The sequence below is a fragment of the Macrotis lagotis genome, chromosome 4 (genome assembly GCF_037893015.1).
Source record: "Macrotis lagotis isolate mMagLag1 chromosome 4, bilby.v1.9.chrom.fasta, whole genome shotgun sequence".
Classification (NCBI taxonomy): domain Eukaryota; kingdom Metazoa; phylum Chordata; class Mammalia; order Peramelemorphia; family Peramelidae; genus Macrotis; species Macrotis lagotis.
The window spans coordinates 252,204,971-252,224,607 of record NC_133661.1 but is presented as its reverse complement, the minus strand read 5'-3'; the positions used below and the strand labels follow the sequence as shown (position 1 = coordinate 252,224,607).

At 34.2% G+C, this 19,637-nt stretch overlaps 1 protein-coding gene across 3 annotated transcripts in view; it reads left to right on the top strand.

Annotated features, from left to right (window-relative positions):
• The window catches only part of PSEN1 (presenilin 1), a 52,193-nt gene that overhangs the window by 15,985 nt on the left and 16,571 nt on the right, over positions 1–19,637 (top strand). For all 3 annotated transcript variants that reach the window (XM_074235779.1, XM_074235782.1, XM_074235781.1), the window contains 5 exons: positions 3,453–3,706; positions 4,541–4,682; positions 12,234–12,301; positions 14,318–14,538; positions 17,084–17,182. In XM_074235779.1, coding sequence (XP_074091880.1) covers positions 3,453–3,706; positions 4,541–4,682; positions 12,234–12,301; positions 14,318–14,538; positions 17,084–17,182 — 784 coding nt within the window. The remainder of the gene's footprint in view (positions 1–3,452; positions 3,707–4,540; positions 4,683–12,233; positions 12,302–14,317; positions 14,539–17,083; positions 17,183–19,637) is intronic.

The window sequence follows — 19,637 nt, the reverse complement described above, 5'->3', positions numbered from 1 at the left end:
CAAATAAATGAAATTTAATCTAACATCAGCAGCTCCAGTGTCAATACTTACAACATGAGGGAATTGGAGTCTTGATCCCTGTTTTCTTTTCTGTTGTTCCCTGCAAGAGGGGTAAAAAGGAAGTTGGGGAAAGAGGACAACAAAAGTGAATTGTCTTTCAAAAAGAAAATGACTAAAACTTTGGACTCTGGGAATCCTGACATCATAAACTTTACAGCAGTCTTTAATCATTCCTCAAACATCCCCTCCTTATTTGAGATATCATTTTTATTGTTAGAAGTCATTCCTTCTAATCCTGATGATAGTACAAATGAATCATTTTTTATTTTTCCTGTTTTTAATTTTTGCCTCTGAAAAGTTCACTCCAGCAATATAGTATTTGATTTAAAATCATTGATATTTTTAGTTCTCAATTATTTTCATCCCATGACTGTCACACAGGAACAACTATTTCTTACAATATCATTGTTTACAACTCTTACCACAGATGTCTACAACCTTCCCTTGCCCCTAATCATTTACTTCAGTACTTATGTGCTTTTGTTAAGAACAGAAAAGTAGTATTTTTTTATTTGATTAATTATAGAGAAATTATTAGGCTTGTGACAATTTCTTTTGTACTAAAAACTTAACATTAAGACTGCAAAAAGGGGGAAAAGATCATGAAAGGAAATAGCTCATCTGGTGATCAGGAGCAGTATCCTGTTTGTGGTAAAGATTTCTTTGGTAAGATTGGTAAAGAAGGGGTGTACAAACAGGGGTGGTGTTAGAGCCAGCTCATACCATGAGGTCACGTTAAATTTTCAAGGTGAACGTTTGCACCTGAGAAATTGGCAAATGCTACAAAACAGTTGTTTTGTTGATTGTCTAGACTTCACTAAATGGTGGGAAAAGTATTAATTATTCTTAAAAGTATATCATGAGGGGCAGCTAGGTGGCACAGTGGATAGAGCACCTGCCCTGGAGTCAGGAGTACCTGGGTTCAAATCCAGCCTCAGTCACTTGATAATTACCTAGCTGTGTGGCCTTGGGCAAGCCACTTAACCCCATTGCCTTACAAAAACTAAAAAAAAAAAAGTATATCATGAGTACATTTTGTTCCCCTTGGAGATTCAGTTTTTAAACATTTATCAGCTCCTTACTGAGTACAAGATAAGTGAAAAGTTGAAAAAGAAGATAAATATTCTTGACTTCTCAGGGGCCATTCAGACAGTATTAAGATGAAGCGAAATAAAGGGAGAAATGCCAATTTTTCTTTGGGTAGGGGCATATTAGTTTTGTTTTACCACTTCTCAGTGGACAGTAGAATGTCATTCTCTTGCTTTGACAGGTTCCCTTCCTAGTCAACCATAGTCACTCTGCAGAGGCAATCAGTTGGTAAATTTCAGTTTCCCAGAATAGCCAAAAGGAATCTGGGAGTCAAATTGTTTGGGAATATAAAGCTGAAAATGAGGGGAAAATTAAATTAAAAAAAAGCTCAACCAATCTTTACCCATCCCAAATCCCTGAAATAGTTTTCAGAGAAGAGCATTGTGCTAAAAAATTGACAGAAAGGCTGTTGAGAGTTTGTAAATGTTTTCTGTTTGCCTTTTTTTCTTCAAGTCTCCTGCTTTATTTATTAAACAACCTAGATTCCTTAATTATCTGTCATATTAGTCAAAGTAAGAACAGCCCAAGTTAGTTTTTCTGATGGAAAATTAGAAGAATGACTAAGTATATTTCCAAGGAGTATTAAGTATCAATTCCTTCCCTGTCTGTTTCTGAAACCAAAACTGGAAAGAACAATGTTGAAAAGAGGAACAGTAGTAGTTACCCAACTCTGAAATCAGGAAGCTATTAATTCAGATTCTTCCCTAGACCCTTACTAATTCTATGACCTTGGGCAATTCACTGAGCTTCTCTTTGCCTCAGCTTCCTCAATTATAAAATAAGGAAAATAGAGGTACCACCCTTTATAGGTTGTTGTGAGGTTCAAATGAGATACTGTAGATAAGGCATATTTATTTAGAACTTTGATATGTTAACTATTATTATGATTATTACCTCTTCTCCAAAAGGAAAACTGTTAAACCAGTCCATTATATAGCTCTCTGCTGTTGGATTTTAAGCAAAATGCTATCCTACAACAATTTTTAGTTTCTGTTTTAAAAGTATTTTTCCTTAATATTATAACTGTTACAAGTCCTTATAATATTATAAGTAATCCTGAGAAGAGGTTGCTAGCAGAGAATAAGCTGGAGCTAGGTGGCACTGTGAGTAGAACACTGAATCTAGCACCAGGAAGATCTGAATACACATCCAGCCTCCTACACTTAACTAGCTTCATGACCTTAGGCAAACCTCTTAATCTCATACCTCTTTGCTTCAGTTTCCTCATCTGTAAAATGGAATTAGTAGTATCTACTTTCCAGGGTGGTTGTGAAGATCCAAAAGGGTAGCATATAAAATATATAAAGTACTTTGTAAATCTTAGAGTGCTTTTGCTGTTGTTCAATTATTTTTTGGTCATGTTTGGCTCTTTGTGACCCCATTAGGGCTTTACTTCTTCAGCTAATTTTACAGAAGAGAAAACTGAAGCAAACAGGATTCAATGAATTGCCCAGGGTCATACAGTGAATAAGTGTCTGAGGCCACATTTGAATTCAGGTAGATGAGAATTACTGTTTCTAAACCCTGTGCACTATCCACTGTGCCACCTAACTACTCTTATTAAATGCCAGTTTATTAATATTATTACTAAGTCCTCTTAAATTTTACAGCAATAAATTTTATTAAAATATATCAGTAATTAGAAAGTACTACAAATTTTCTATATTTACTCTAGTAACTTAAGTTTAACCCAAATTAGAAAGAAAGTAAAGTATAGGTGACTTTAAAAGTCTAATGAGCTAAACTTAAACTGATAGTCAATTTTCATTATAAGTCAGAATGTCTTATTGATATTCCTGAATATGTTATGAATTATATATATATTATATATTCTTGAATACGTCATCCACCAATTCAGCAAATATTTGAGTTTGCTATGGGCAAGGTACCTTTAAAGCTGCATTATACTACAATATAGCTAAGTTTTGTACTGTCTTATATAATGCCCACCTTGAGAGTAATATAAAGTACTATAGAAGTTGTAGGTTATATGTTAAAGGAAAGTGAGCAGTACAGACTGGGTTCAAAAGGATGAGGAATTCATTAGGTAGGAATGAGAGGGTGAGCATATTTTGGCCATAAAAATGGAATGAACAGAAATACAGAGAAGAAAGAAAACAAATTTGAAGAAGAGTGAATAATCAATTTGGTAGGACCTTTTAATCTCCAAACTGCTTCTTAGTTAGATTTTTCTCATCATTGATGCTTTTAAAAATCATTTTGTTAGCACCAGTTCTTCTAATTTCACATGCAACTTTACTAATAATAGGTTTTACTGAAAAAGACTTATTTGGATTTTTCAGAATGATGGCAGGGAAAGACAGCGCCATGAACATAGCGAACGTCGGCGACATAACCCTGAGTCAGAGACCAATGGACAGCCCCAGGGTGACACAAGGCAGGTGGTGGAACAGGATGATGAAGATGATGAAGAGTTGACTTTAAAGTATGGTGCCAAACATGTGATCATGCTGTTTGTACCAGTCACACTCTGCATGGTTGTGGTTGTGGCCACCATCAAATCTGTCAGCTTTTATACACGGAAGGATGGACAGTTGTATGTATGATATTTTTATATTATTCTCTAAATCAGGGTCACGTTTTAAATATTACATTATTATTTTTAGAAACCTATATTAAAGGGCTTTAATTGTAGAGTCTTCCTCTAATGGTCAAAAGTAATTTGTTTCTTGACAAAGGGAAAGGGAGTTTTGGTACCCAGTCCAAGAATTGTTTTGAATGGGATTGGAAGGCTGTATTGGAAGCCTTGAAAATATTTTTGCTGATATAAGTCACTACAAGATCAACCTTTGTTATTTTATGGGAGGTGTTATAAGTGGATAGGTTTGGAGGAGGTGACTTGAAAGGAGGATCATATGAGGAATAAGTAATCAAAAGAATATAACTTAACCTCTACTGTTGATAATTCTCTATTGCTAAGTAAAGATGATCTTTAATGCCATTTCATACTATCTCTGTATTTAGTTTTCAGTCATTTTGAAATCAAAATGAAAATTAAGAATTGCAAACCATTTCATCAGTCTTAGCTTATTTATAGTGTAAATCTATTTTTTGTTTTACTTATCAGCAAATAATGAAGATCATTGACTTAGGTAGCCTCCTATAGATTATCCAGTAGATGGAGCCAGCACCTTGCTTGAAATCATAACAAAGGAAGAATTGGGGGAAGGGGGGTGTATACATGCATAACTTTGCTTAGTAAAAATTATACTTTTTTTTAAATGACTAGAATAGATGAATTGGAAAAAAGTTAATTTTTAAAATTAGAAAAATTATAAGCTCATTTTGCTTTGTGAAGGGAGGAAGAATTATGGTTTGTGTTAAACTCTGATATAACAGTGGATTTTTGTTGTATTTTGTTTTCTTTTAGAATTTATACTCCATTCACCGAAGACACAGAAACTGTAGGGCAGAGAGCACTGCACTCCATTCTGAATGCTGCCATCATGATCAGTGTTATTGTGGTTATGACCATCCTCTTGGTGGTACTTTATAAATACAGGTGCTATAAGGTGAGATGAAAAACATGAGACCTGGTTTAATGTTATGACCATTTTAAAAAATTATTATTTCTTTCTAATCTCAATTTTCTAAATATGAAGTGAAATCTAAAAGTTATTTTAATTTTAATTTTTCTTTTATTATTATTGATATGGACCATAGTTCATGTGATTTATAGTTGGCAATTCATTTGACAGATGAAGATTTAAGAGAATTATGACTTTAGGCTGATGACAGGGGGAAAAATGATTCTTTATCTCTCTCTCTTTCTCCATATAAAGTTACCTGGAATTGCTCTTTATTTGCATTATTCATTTCTTTTTTGTGACACTATATACGAATTATATCCTGTCTTTTCTAATCTTTGTTTATTTCATATCTTGGTTATTCTTGGTAATTAAGGCACCTAGATGGTGTAGCAGATAGAGTATTGGGCCTATAGTCAAGAAGACCTGAATTAAAATATGATCTCAGTAACTAGTTGTGTGACTCTTAGCCTCTGCCTACCTCAGTTTCCTCTTAGCTTCTCAGCCTGCCTTGTTTTCCTCAACTATAAAATGGAGATAATATTAGCACCTATTTCCCAAGTTTCTTATGAAGATTAAATGAGATACAGCACAGTGCTTAAGAAATATATAAATAGTTTTACTGCTATTATTAATTTTGTAATAAAGTTCTCTCTTTTACTTTTCTCTGTATTGTGTGATATTGAATCTTAGGTTTATTTCCCTCTGCTTTAAACACATATGGGTATTCCCAATCTTTTTTAGATGAGATTCTTCCATTTTATCATTCCTTATGTTCCTGAACCCTGATTTACTTTTATCTTTCCACTGGAATAGTTCCTGCTAAGTTACCTGTTCTTCTCTCTCTTTTTTTTTTTTATTTTAAAAAGGTTTTTAGGTTTTTGCAAGGCAATGGGGTTAAGTGGCTTGCCCAAGGCCACACAGCTAGGTAATTATTAAGTGTCTGAGGCTGAATATTTGAACTCAAGTACTCCTCCCTCCAGGACTGGTGCTCTCTCCACTGCGCCACCTAGTTCTTCTCTTTCCAAAATTCTTTTTCTGTTTTCTTACCTCTCTAGATTTTCTGACTTTCAAATTTCACTTTCTTCCTTGATATAAAGAGTATTAATATTTTTAGCAGCATATAGACATTCCTAACTTTAACCAAGTAATGAAGGTTTTGACTAATGGATCACAATCTATTTAATATCTTCATATGCCTAATATACTGAACATATGGGTACTTATGGTTTACTGCTCTATTTTGATTTGATTAAGATATATTGTTCAAATTAAAATGAAATCCTAATCATGCTGAGTAGTCTATTAAATAACCCTTTTATTGGGATAATAAGAATATCATTAGGGGAAATGTATGACTAGAACAAAAGATAGTCTAAATCAAATAGCAGAGTTGGTTAGACTAGTCAAAGAGCAGAGGTTGCTTAGATTGTAAGTTCTTTTTTATTTTTTTTTATTTTTATATTACCTTCATTTCCAACAAAAAAGCAGGGGGACAATTGGAGCAAAATTAAACAGTGCATCAAACATGTCTAGCAATACATACAGTGTTCCACTTGTATAGGACCCTGCCTTTACAAATTAGGAAGGAATTTTCATCTTCTAGTCTCTGGGACCAAGTTTATATGCTATCTTTTTAAAATATTTATTTTTATTTAACCCCTCTCCTCGGTTGCACATCAACAAAAAAACAGAGAACCCTCATTACAAATATGTCAAGCCCAGTAAAACAATATCCCCACATTGACTATGTCCAAAACCATATATCTTGCATCACCTCTCTGGTATGACACAAGGAGCACTGTTATACATTTTTTTTTTTTTAAGCTAGTCAAGGGGTGGCTAGGTGGCACAGTGGATAGAGTACCAGCCCTGGAGTCAGCAGTACCTGAGTTCAGATCCGGCCTCTTATCTAGTTGTGTGGCCATGGGCAAGCCACTTAACCCTATTTGCCTTGCAAAAAAAAAAAAAAAAGCCAGTCAAGAGTTGTCTTGACAGCAATCCTAGCATTAGGTTATAGGATTTATAACTGGATGGAAACTTAGAAACTTTTCAGTCTAACCTCATATTTTTAGACAAGGAAGCTGAAGCTTAAGGAGTTGATTTTATTTGCCTAAAGATACTTGGCTCCTATGTGCTACATCTGGAGATTTCATTCCAGGTCTCATATAACTCTCAATGCAAAACGTTTTTGTCATTAATACTAATTAGTTAAGTTAAATTTCATTTTTTTTGGTGGCTTTAGATGTATAAATGAAAAGCAAAATGGTCAAAACTGATTTGAGCCACCTAAATAATCCATAAGCTGTATTTTTAGCCTTTGAACTAACTGAAAAATTTTAATCTTAAGAACGATTCTAACATTATGTCTTGATTTTTCTTTTTTTGTAGTTTGCTCTTTCGACCCACACATTTTCAGATTGTTTAAAAAAATTTGCATACATCCTGAAATTCATACTTGTCTTTTTTTTTAAATGATTTTTAAGTTTTTTAAGTTTTATTGAGTGAAATTGACACTTTGGAGAAACAAAACACTGTGGGCGGGATTGTAAAATGAAATATGAGGGGGTGGGTAGGTGACACAGTGGAGAGAGCACCAGCCCTGGAGTCAGGAGTACCTGAGTTCAAATCTGACCTTAGACACTTAATAATTACCCAGCAGTATGGCCTTGGGCAAGCCACTTAACCCCATTTGCCTTGCAAAAACCTAAAAAAAATGAAATATGAAATTTGAATCTGTGAAGTTTGGAAATTTGCCATGACTTATTCTGAAAACCACCAAATAAGGGATTGAGAATTTGAAAAAGTTACTTAATGTTCTTGTGAAAGAATCAGAACTTAAAATAAATGAATATGTGGAATATGAAAAAACTGGATATTATAGTACATGTAGTTGGTTACAATTCAGTTCAAAATCTTTTTACAGACTTAAGTTGCAAAAGTTTATTAAGATAGCAGTGTTTCAGGAAAAGCTATTAAAGGAGTATTAGAATGATTTATTTATGTTGGAGTAATGACTCCTTCCTATGAGGCCAGAAATAGTAACTACATACCCTATTATGTGGGAAAACTTAAGGCTCTTTGCAAACTAGTGTTTCCCTGTATGTAATTCCAAAAGAGTGCTATTTAATCATGTCCAGAAGGGTCATAAATTTCGATATATTGTCTTCTGTTCCCTATTAAGCTAATAGTTACATTATTTTCATTATTATTATTATTATTTACATTATTTAAATTTCACTAGATCATTTAAGTTATTGTTGCTCTTTATTAGAAACACAGCAAAAGGTGTATTGTAGATTTTCAGGTCTCAGTGACATATTTTAATAAATTTGAGAAGCAGTTTCCCTTTTAGATACTAATTTATGAATCTTTTACTGCATAAAGTTCAATTAAAAGGACTATCAATACTTAATGAAATCTTTAGGTAAAATAAGCAAGAGGTAATCATGAAATAAAGAAAATTATTAAGACTAGACCTTTCCAAAACTCATATTAAAATCACTGAAGAGAACTGAGTTTCTACATTTCCTAACAAACCTCACTACTTAACTTGCAATAAAAATGTCTTCCTCTCTTTTTTTTAAGAAAGATTTTATTTATTTTGAGTTTTACAATTTTCCCCCCATTCTTGCCCCGCCCCCCACAGAAGGCCTTCAGTTAGTCTTTACATTGTTTCCATGGTATATTTTGATCTAAGTTGAATGTGATGAGAGAGAAATAAATATTTTAACTTTAAAAACATACATTTCTCTTAGTTATTTCCATTGCTAATTCACTTCAGTTCATTCATTTTCACTTTAGTGCTGAATATACTGAGATTTTAAAAATGAGAAGTGGTGACTCACTGCATTTTTGCATGTCTTTTTTTCTTAATTTAAATTTATTTTTTATTAAAGATATTATTTGAGTTTTACATTTTTCCCCCAATCTTGCTTCCCTCCCTCCTCCCCCCCAAAGAAAGCATTCTGTCACTCTTTACTTTGTTTCCATGTTGTACCTTGATCCAAATTGGGTATGATAAGAGAGAAATCATATCCTTAAAGAAGAGAATTCTAAGAGGTAACAAGATCAGACAATAAGCTATCTGTTTTTTTTTCTAAATTAAAGGGAATAGTCCTTGTACTTTGTTCAAACTCCACAGCTCCTTATCTGGATACAGATGGTACTCTCCTTTGCAGACAGCCCAAAATTGCTCCCGATTGTTGCACTGATGGAATGAGCAAGTCCTTCAAGGTTGAACATCACTCCCATGTTGCTGTTAGGGTGTACAGTGTTTTTCTGGTTCTGCTCATCTCACTCAGCATCAGTTCATGCAAATCCCTCCAGGCTTCCCTGAAATCCCGTCCCTCCTGGTTTCTAATAGAACAATAGTGTTCCATGACATACATATACCACAGTTTGCTAAACCATTCCCCAGTTGAAGGACATTTACTTGATTTCCAATTCTTTGCCACCACAAACAGGGCTGCTATAAATATTTTTGTACAAGTAATGTTTTTACCCTTTTTCCTCATCTCTTCAGGGTATAGACCCAGTAGTGGTATTGCTGGGTCAAAGGGTATGTACATTTTTGTTGCCCTTTGGGCATAGTTCCAAATAGCTCTCCGGAAGGGTTGGATGAGTTCACAGCTCCACCAACAGTGTAATAGTGTCCCAGATTTCCCACAACCCTTCCAACAATGATCATTATCCTTTCTGGTCATATTGGCCAATCTGAGAGGTGTGAGGTGGTACCTCAGAGAAGCTTTAATTTGCATTTCTTTAATAATGATTTAGAGCATTTTTTCATATGGCTATGGATTGCTTTGATCTCCTCTTCTGTAAATTGCCTTTGCATATCCTTTGACCATTTGTCAATTGGGGAATGGCTTTTTGTTTTAAAAATATAACTCAGTTCTCTGTATATTTTAGAAATGAGTTTGTTGTCAGAATCATTAGTTGTAAAGATTGTTTCCCAATTCACTACATTTCTTTTGATCTTGGTTACATTGGTTTTATCTGTGCAAAAGCCTTTTAATTTAATGTAATCGAAATCATCTAATTGGTTTTTGGTGATGTTCTCCAACTCTTCCTTAGTCATAAACTGCTCCCCTTTCCATAGATCTGACAGGTAACCTAATCCTTGATCTTCTAATTTGCTTATAGTATTGTTTTTGATGTCTATGTCCTGTAACCATTTATATCTTATCTTGGTAAAGGGTGTGAGGTGTTGGTCTAATCTAAGTTTCTTCCATACTAACTTCCAATTATCCCAGCAATTTTTATCAAAGAGGGAGTTTTTATCCCAATGGCCAGACTCTTTGGGTTTATCAAACAGCAGATTACTATAATCATCTCCTGCTTTTACACATAGTCTATTCCACTGGTCCACCACTCTATTTCTTAGCCAGTACCAAACAGTTTTGATGACTGATGCTTTATAATATAATTTTAGATCAGGTAGGGGCTAAGCCACCTTCTTTTGCACCTTTTTTTTCATTAAGCTGATAGTAGTAATTTGTAAAGTACTGCATAAATTTTGTAAAGTGGTAGTAAACTGGTAGATATATTTCACTCTGATTGTTTATGTATTTTTTTTTAGCGTTTTTGTTTTTTGCAAGGCAGTGGGGTTAAGTGGCTTGCCCAAGGCCAACAGTTAGGTGTCTGAGGCCAGATTTGAGCTCAGGTACTCCTGATTCCAGGGCCAGTGCTCTATCCACCGCGCCACCTAGCTGCACCATATTCAGTTTTTTAAAAGAAAGATTTTATTTATTTTGAGTTTTACAATTTTCTCCCTAATCTTGCTTCGCCCCCTCAGAAGACAGTCTGTTATTCTTTACATTGTTTCCGTGGTATACATTGATCTTGGTTGAATGTGATGAGAAAGAAATCATATCCTTAAGGAAGAAAAATAAAGTATGAGATAGTAAAATTACATAATAAGATAAGGCTTTTTTTTTTCTAATTTGAAGGTCTTTGGTCTTTTTTTCAAACTCTACAATTCTTTCTCTGCATACAGATGGTATTCTCCATTTCAGACAGCCCCAAATTGTCCCTGATGTTGCACTGATGGAATGAACAAATCCATCAAGTTTGATCATCACCTCCATGTTGCTGTTAGGATGTACAGTGTTCTTCTGGTTCTGCTCATCTTGCTCAGCATCAGCTCATGCAAATCCTTCTAGGCTTCCTTGAATTCCCATCCCTCCTGGTTTCTAATAGAACAATAGTGTTCCATCACATACATATACCACAGTTGTTAAGCCATTCCCCAATTGAAGGATATTCACTTAATGTCTGATTCTTTGCCACCACAAACAGGGCTGCTATGAATATTTTTGTACAAGTGATGTTTTTGCCCTTTTTCATCATCTCTTCCGGGTATAGACCTAGTAGTGGTATTGCTGGATTAAAGGGTATGAACATTTTTGTTGCTCTTTGGGTGTAGTTCCAAATTTCTCTCCAGAAAGGTTGGATGAGTTCACAACTCCACCAACAATGTATTAATGTCCCAGATTTCCCCACATCCCTTCCAACATTGATCATTGTCTTTTCTGGTCATATTGGCCAGTCTGAAAGGTGTGATGTGGTATCTCGGAGATGCTTTAATTTGCATTTATCTAATAAGTACTGATTTGAAGCAATTTTTCATATGACTGGATCGTTTTGATTTCCTCAGCTATAAATTGCCTTTGCATATCCTTTGACCATTTGATCTTGGTTACAGTGATTTTTGTCTATGCAAAAGCTTTTTAATGTAATCAAAATTGTCTAGTTTGTTTTTAATGATGTTCTCCATCTCTTCCTTGATCATAAACTGCTTCCCTTTCCATAGATCTGAGAGGTAAATTACTTCCTGATCTTCTAGTTTGCTTACAATATTGTTTTTTTATGTCTAAATCCTATATCCATTTTGATCTTATCTTGGTATAGGGTGTCTTATTGTTTATTATTGAACATATAGAGTTCATGTATTGAAAATATTAATGATATTTCAGCCTTTAAATTTTCTTTTGTCAAATTGATAGCTTACTTGCCCTATACTGTTAATGCGCGGGGCTCAGAAGGTCCCATTTATTGAATGTTCCTTTGACTTAACTTTGCAATGATGCATTGAACTCATTTCAGAAGTAAAACTCCTTCAAACATCCCTACCTTTGGTGCATACATACATGCATATCTTTTGCTAATGATTTACTTTCTTAGGGCCTATTTTTTGCTAAGCTCTACTATTTATGAATGAAAAACATAACTCCAGGGAATGAATCAGGGAGAGACTCTCATTTATATACCATTGAATTTCCTATTTAGATTAATATATAATTAACTCAGTGGTCAGTGCCAAGGCTTTACTACCAAAAAACCAAATGCAAGTATGCACTGATTCTAATATTTGAAATTCTACCATCACTTAGAGTTTACAGGCATCATATACGATTTTATACTTGGAGAATACCTTTAATTAAGATTTTTTTAATAGTTAAGAATGGAATATGAATTTTTGTGGACATTTCTAATCTTTTTTTTTTTTAATTAAATCTCTTTCTTTTTCAGGTGATCCATGCCTGGCTTATAATTTCCTCTCTCTTATTGCTGTTCTTTTTCTCATTCATTTATCTAGGGTAAGTATCTAGAAGCCTAATTGTTTTTCAGACATTTCCTATCTTATTTACTTAGGCCCATCTACCTTATTTTTCTTCTATTTTTTTTTTAGATTTTATTTATTTGAGGCAATGGGGTTAAGAGTGACTTGCCCAAGGTCATGCAGTTAGTCAATTATTAAGTGTCTCAGGTTGCATTTGAACTGCACCACCTAGCTGTTCCCTACATTGTTTTCAATTGCACTTAGGTTATGATCATTTCCAAAGCGCAGGAGTCTAACAAACAAGTTCAAAATTTTGATAGGATTTGTTTATGGCTATGTTCCTAGTGATTGTAACCTTCCCAGGTGTTTTCTTCGTCTTATTTTAATGAACACCCTGATGCAATCTTAGGTTCTACTAGTTTGGTTGTATTATTTTAAAATGTTTATTAAATTATTAGCTTAATTTGTACTTTAAGAGAAAAAAAATGGCTGGATTGGGGTGATGCATGTCTTCTTTAATCCCTGCTACCAAAGAGACTAAGGCTGGTGGTTCTTTTGAACTCAGGAGTGTGAGCTATGGTGGGCCAAGTTGATTGGGTTTCTACATTAAGTTCAGCATTAATATGGTAAACCTCTATGAACAGGGAGCAACCACCAGCTTAGCTAAGGATGGTAAAAGCAGCCCAGAGGATGTCAGAGCTCCAACACTGATTGGAATGGGACTAACCTGTGAGTTGTCCCTAAATTTTGAACCTGGTTATATTCAGTCTTAAAACTAAATAAACAAAAATCTCCCAATGGTCCCTTGTTTCTCGGAGCCAAATTCTCAGGTAGAGTTTTTCCTTTACTTTTTGGGAACTAAAGTAATGTTTCATTAGAATCCAAGAATACCATTGCATTTAGTGACTCCCTCCTGGTCTAACTGACATTTATGATTGTAGATCTTTCTACTGATACTGAGGTAACTGAAAGAGCAAGAAATAGAGTTTTTGGAAAATAGTTTTTTACGTGATTGCCCCATGCAGTTCAAACATATGATGTTACTTTCTAGTGCTTATAGCTGATTGCTAGATGCAAAGCTAACAGGAAAATGAATGAGTCTCAGAGTGGGAGATTAAAAGGTTTTTCTCTTGGGGTGGCTAGGTGGCGCAGTGGATAGAGCACCAGCCTGGAGTCAGGAGTACTTGAGTTCAAATCTGGCCTCAGACACTTAATAATTACCTAGCTGTGTGGCCTTGGGCAAGCCACTTAACCCCATTGCCTTGCAAAAAAAACTTAAAAAAGAAAGAAAAGAAAAAAAAAGGTTTGTCTCTCTTTGCCCTTTTTTGTCATTTTATCACAGATTTGATAAAAGGTGAACTAAATTTAGATTGTGGAGTTCTCTCTTTTTTTAAAGAAAGATTTTTATTTATTTTGAGTTTTACAGTTTTTCCCCTAGTCTTGCTTCCCTCCCCCCACCCCCCCACCCCCCACCCCCCACAGAAGACAGTCTGTTAGTCTTTACATTGTTTCCATGGTATACATTGAATGTGATGAGAGAGAAATCATATTCTTAAGGAAGAAAAATAAAATATAAGAGACAGCAAAATTACATAAAAGGATAACAGATTTTTTCCCCCCTAAATTGAAGGTAATAGTCTTTGATCTTTGTTCAAAATGATTGTGGAGTTCTTTTAATGAACTCTTTCTGCTTTAAAGGTGTTACTCTAGTGAAGCCTGAAGGCAGTGTGGTAGAATAAGAAGAGGACAGTATTGAGAATTAAGAAGACTTCTGTCTTTGACACAGAATCATTTTGTGACAAATTTACACAGAAAAATACTAACCTCTTAGTATAATTACACATGTGTTGCCAAGTGGAGGTAATTTTCACAATGGGATGATCCATACTGATGAGGTTACAGGTCTGGATTTTAAAAAATAGTGAGCTAATTATCTTTTTGGTCTGATTGCATTATTAACGTTCTGCTTCTGGGAAGTGGTTGTATTTTATTTTCTTCTATTATTGAGTACATCTTTGTTCTAACCCCTTTGTTTTTTAACTCTGCTTTTCAGTGAAGTATTTAAAACCTACAATGTTGCCATGGACTATATCACTCTGGCACTCGTGATCTGGAATTTTGGTGTGGTAGGAATGATATGCATCCACTGGAAAGGGCCCCTTCGACTTCAGCAGGCTTATCTCATTATGATCAGTGCCCTTATGGCTCTGGTATTCATAAAATACCTTCCTGAATGGACTGCTTGGCTCATCTTGGCTGTGATTTCAATATATGGTAAAGTTTTTAAAAAAACATACTGTTCTTTAATTATGGTGGTTCTGCTTTGATTTGATCTATCTTTTTTCTGTTTTACAATTTTGATTTAAGGACAAAAATGATAAGTGACCTTGAGTCAGTCACTTAACTTCTCTGAGCCTCAGGTATCTGTCTCTTAAGACTTATCCACTAAGTTATAATCACCTTGTAGATTGCTTTAGTGAAGAATGTTCCTACACTGATAAAAATCATAATTTCTTGCCCTATTTACTTTATGCCATTATTGTTCATAAATATTCATTTTCTTTGATAGTATTGGTGGTCATAACTCAACCTACATGTTGTATGTATAAAACTAGAGACTAAGAGAATGAAATTTACTGTGCCTTAACTAAACCAGAATTTTGCCAACCCTGTGAGAGCTTTTATAGTTTATAATAGCTTGTAATTATATATTTTGTAAAAGATTTTTAAATTTATGAGAAAGGTTTTATAAAAATAACCATTTTTATCACTTTAATAAACTTAACATTAATGAAATTTAAAAAAATAGGCTGTTCTGATATTACTCTACAAGCAACTTTTTATAAAATGATTTTATGCAGCATTGTTTCTTTTTTTAAAGAAGACCTCATTTAGGCAAGAAAAATACCCACTTCAACAAGGCTACTCACATAAATAAGGCATATATTTAGTGCCTTTTTTTTTTTTTAAGTTTTTGCAAGGCAATGGGGTTAAGTGGCTTGCCCAAGGCCACACAGCTAGGTAATTATTAAGTGTCTAAGGCCAGATTTGGACTCAGGTACTCTTGACTCCAGGGCTGGTGCTCTATCTACTGTGCCACCTAGCCTCCCCAACACAGTGCCTTTCCCATTGATTGTTCTAATGCTGATCTCTTATTGTATCACAAATCATAATAGCATCTCCATTTTATTGTGAAAGAATTTGGTTATTTCATACTACATTGTTCTTGTACTCAGATACAGTTTAGACTTACAGAACTGAAATTGAACTGGAAAATAAGATCTTTTTTATCCTTAAATTTTAGACATTTCTGGAATATCAGGCATATTAGAACCCCACCACCACCACCCTTTACTTAACCTGCCATTTATCAATCCTTTGCCATTTATCTTTCTTATTGGTGTGCTAGAAAAAATGATGCACATCTGTAAAGTGCATTAGGTCCTGTGGGGGAAAAAATGATATTTATAGGGGGCTCTTTACACCTGCTTTTGAGTATTTAAACTGTTGAATCAACACAATGAATGACACAAAATTTTCAAATTCCTTAAGCTAACATTAAGTTTAGTATAATTTAACTTAAAAAAATAAATATCATCACACTTCAAGAAAGATGATACATTACAAAAATCAGACACTTAGTAGTACTTCTCCATAGAAAGTTAGAAAGGGCTGCTTTTTTAGAGTGAGACATATCTCTTTCATTTATAAAGCTAGAAATCAGGTTGAAAATGGAAAAATGTAAGGTTTTTTTTTCCACTCAGGGAGTTAACTGATCCTCTACACATATTTTCCATCCCTCCTCTAGTTATTTTGAATGTTTTCCTTATAATTTAGTATGGAAATACTTGTAACACAATTATACAAACTATTTTTAATTGGAAAAAATGAATAAAAATACAATTTTTTAAAAAAATTATTATTTAACATAAATTTTTATGTTCTGAATTTTGAATTACATTGATGAAATATAGAGAATAGTATAATGGCTTGGAATGAGTGAAAAATTTGCTTCTGTCTTCATTACTATTTAATAGCTGTATGACTTTGTATAAAACTTTTGTTGTTACTTGTCGTTTGTCAGGCTCACATAACTTTTATGAGAACCTAATGTCAGTTAACTACCTTATTAATCCCACTTGACATCTTCACCTCCCAAACCATAATTTCCTTCCCTGGCAACAACCTTTTTGTGTTGTTTCCCTATTAGACTGTAAAGTTCTTGAGCTCACTATCTCATGTTTGTATTTGTATCTTCCAGCCCTTAAAAAGTCTTTTTATGTTCTACTGGTTGGCTAGCTGTAAAAATAATAAGACTTCATTATCTTTTGTTTTTTCTAAATCTACTGCCCTCCAATTTCAAGATATTCAAGTTCACATATAATATTAGAAAATGAAAATATGGACTAATTTGTTTTATTCTATTCTCAATCTTGAAACAATCAAAGCCTTTCTCATTAGACATTAATGTCATATTTATGCTTATATATTTGATTTTATTTTTGTGAGAAACAATTTAATGAACTATTTCTATTTTGTAGAACATTGTTATCATCACTGGGTTTTTTTGTTTTTTGTTTTTTTTGGATTTTTTAATTCATGGAACTCAGCTGATTCTGCATACTATAGAATAAGTGAACAGAACATTTATAGACATTCTATTATTTATTGTTCATTTAGGGGTCATTTTTACCTTTGACCTTCACATTCTGTTAAGAGAAACTAAGGTTTCTTACCTAGGTTTTCCTCCCTAAAACTTGCCCCACATCCTGGCCAGCATGATTCATAGTATTTTTCATTTTTTTCTTTTTTTTTCCAGATTTAGTAGCAGTTTTGTGTCCAAAAGGTCCACTACGTATGCTTGTTGAAACAGCTCAGGAAAGAAATGAAACTCTCTTTCCAGCTCTTATTTATTCCTGTAAGTATTTCACAAAGACTTTTGAGTTAATATTCACCTATTTAACCACTGAGAGGCCTAAGAAATCGAGTTATGATGTTCATCCCAATGATATCTTCAACTTTAACTTGAGATTTTTCTGCTGATCCCTTAGTTTTCTGCAAAGTTAGGTACTTGACCTAATGGTGATTTATTTAGGTGTTGTCATGGAAAGGGAACTGGATTAGTGAACATAAGTTATGGGCTTTATTACATGCTATCTGCATCACCTTGATGATGACTCCATATCATGGCTTTATGACTCAGTTCCCTCATATGTAAAATTGGAAGTTGGAAGAGATGATCTGAAGGACAATCTTAAGAATGTAGACTTTAATCTGGGAGGGAGTGTAGTCAATTGAATTTAGGCCTCATACAGCAACCATTGAATTTTTTTAAAGCTTGAGAATAATCTGATCACAGAGATATCCTCTAAAGTATTACGTTGGTAATATGTTACACTTAGGTTGGAGTCAGATCTAGAACTAGTACAGTGATACCAGGACTGTTGTTCATCCTTCTTCTCAGAGAAAACCATGACATTAGGAAAGTGATGTCATGACTTGTACGTGAACTGGATTTAAGTGAGGCAGGGCTGTGCAAAGTCACCAGCCTCATTCTCTCTTCTGGAGCCATCTGGGTCCAGTGGTCAGATATGGATTAGTGTGACTTAGAGATGATCCCAGATACAGTAGAATGATCATCATAACTGAAAATGTCATACTCTTTGGTTACCATTTTTAGATCCACCATCAACTTCTTATAAAGTCACTCCATCCTATATGGATATTTGTTACTGTCATCTGTCTACCTCCTAGTCATGCTTTCTTTCTCAATAAGGTCAGTCCTTAGCTTACAGTCTTCTTTGACTTAGCCTACCTCTTTGGAGTAACCTGGCTGCCTCTATGTTACACTCTTTGCACAGCAGTAGTCAGAGGTTAGGTCTTCTCTCAGACTCTGCCTCTTTCCTTTCCAACCATTCTCAGTGCAGTTAAGTTTATTCCAAGTACATTATTTGTCGCTAAGTGGGAAGGGGGGGATGGAAGGAAATTCTGTAGCTTAAAAATATACATGTTCATATGGATGAAAATAAATAAAAACTTTTTAAAAATGAAAAAAAAATTATTTTAAGTGCCATAAGAGAAACTGGAGATATTTGGGACTGTTGAAATAATGCCCTTCAGAGGTAACAAAGACTTCAACAAGAGCAGTAGCAATGAGAAAGGGAAGAAACAGGTGAATGCCAGTTATAATGGACATTGAATCAACAAGGTTTAACAGTTGATCTGGTGTAGGGATTTGAAATGTAGGAGTCAAAGAAATCATTGATGGTCTAGGCCTGAAAGACCAGAAAATAATAGTGCTATTAACAGATATAGGAAGAAGAACTAGTTAAGCAGGAGTAGATGATAAATTCAATACTGGAAAACACAGGTTTTCAAGGATCAGCAAAATGTCTAGCAAGAATTTGGAAATGTAAGACTGAAAGGTGGGTCAGGCCTAAAGATTTAAGTTTAGGAGCCATTTTTATAAAGGTTATAACTGAAGCTGTAGGAGTTAAATGAGTTCACAGGATAGAACTTTGGGCAAACTTGCAATGAGGAAGTGGGATATGAAAGGACAGAAAGCAAAGGAGACAGAATTATCCAAAGGTTGATTGAGATGATAATGAGTATCATGGGAACCCAATGAAGGAGAGAACATTTGGAGAAAGAAGAGATGAATGAATTCAAATTATAGAAAAGTCAAGAAGGATAAGGATTAACAAGAGACCTTTGAATTTGGTAGTTAGGAAGTCATCTGTGATCTTGCACAAAATTGGTTCAGTGGTATAGACAGAAGCTGTATTGCAAAGTTAAAAAAAAAACAGTGAATGGAAGTCAAAGAACAGGTATAGATTTTGCCTTTCGAGAAATCTGGCACTGCTAAGGTGATTTTAAACATAACCCATCATTATATTTACTTCCTTCCAATTGATGACTTATGTGTTGATAGAACTATCTCTAGTGATCATTATTTAGTAATGTCTTTGTTTAATGGATTTTGAATGAAGTGATTTTAATTTACCAATTTAAAAAAAAAGAAATTTGGCAGTGAAGGGAAGAAGGTGGTAAGGGCTAGGACTAGCAAGCTTGAAAGGAAGGTTTGTTTTTATTGTGAGTAAGACTTGGATATGTCACATTTGTAGGTAGAAGGAAATTGTTCATTAGAGAGGAAATTATTGAAAATGCTAGGGAAAGTGGGGATAATTGAATAGAAAAGGTCCCAGAGGGGGCAAGTGGGGAGTGAATCAGTGGCTCACCAAATGAAGAAGTTAATCCTGAATAAGAAAGGTTACTTCTTCCTCAAAAAAAGATAAAAGAAAGGTAAAGGTAGAAATACTTTTTGAAGTGTGAGAGGTGGGACACTGTGAGAGCTTACATTCTGTTGGCATTAA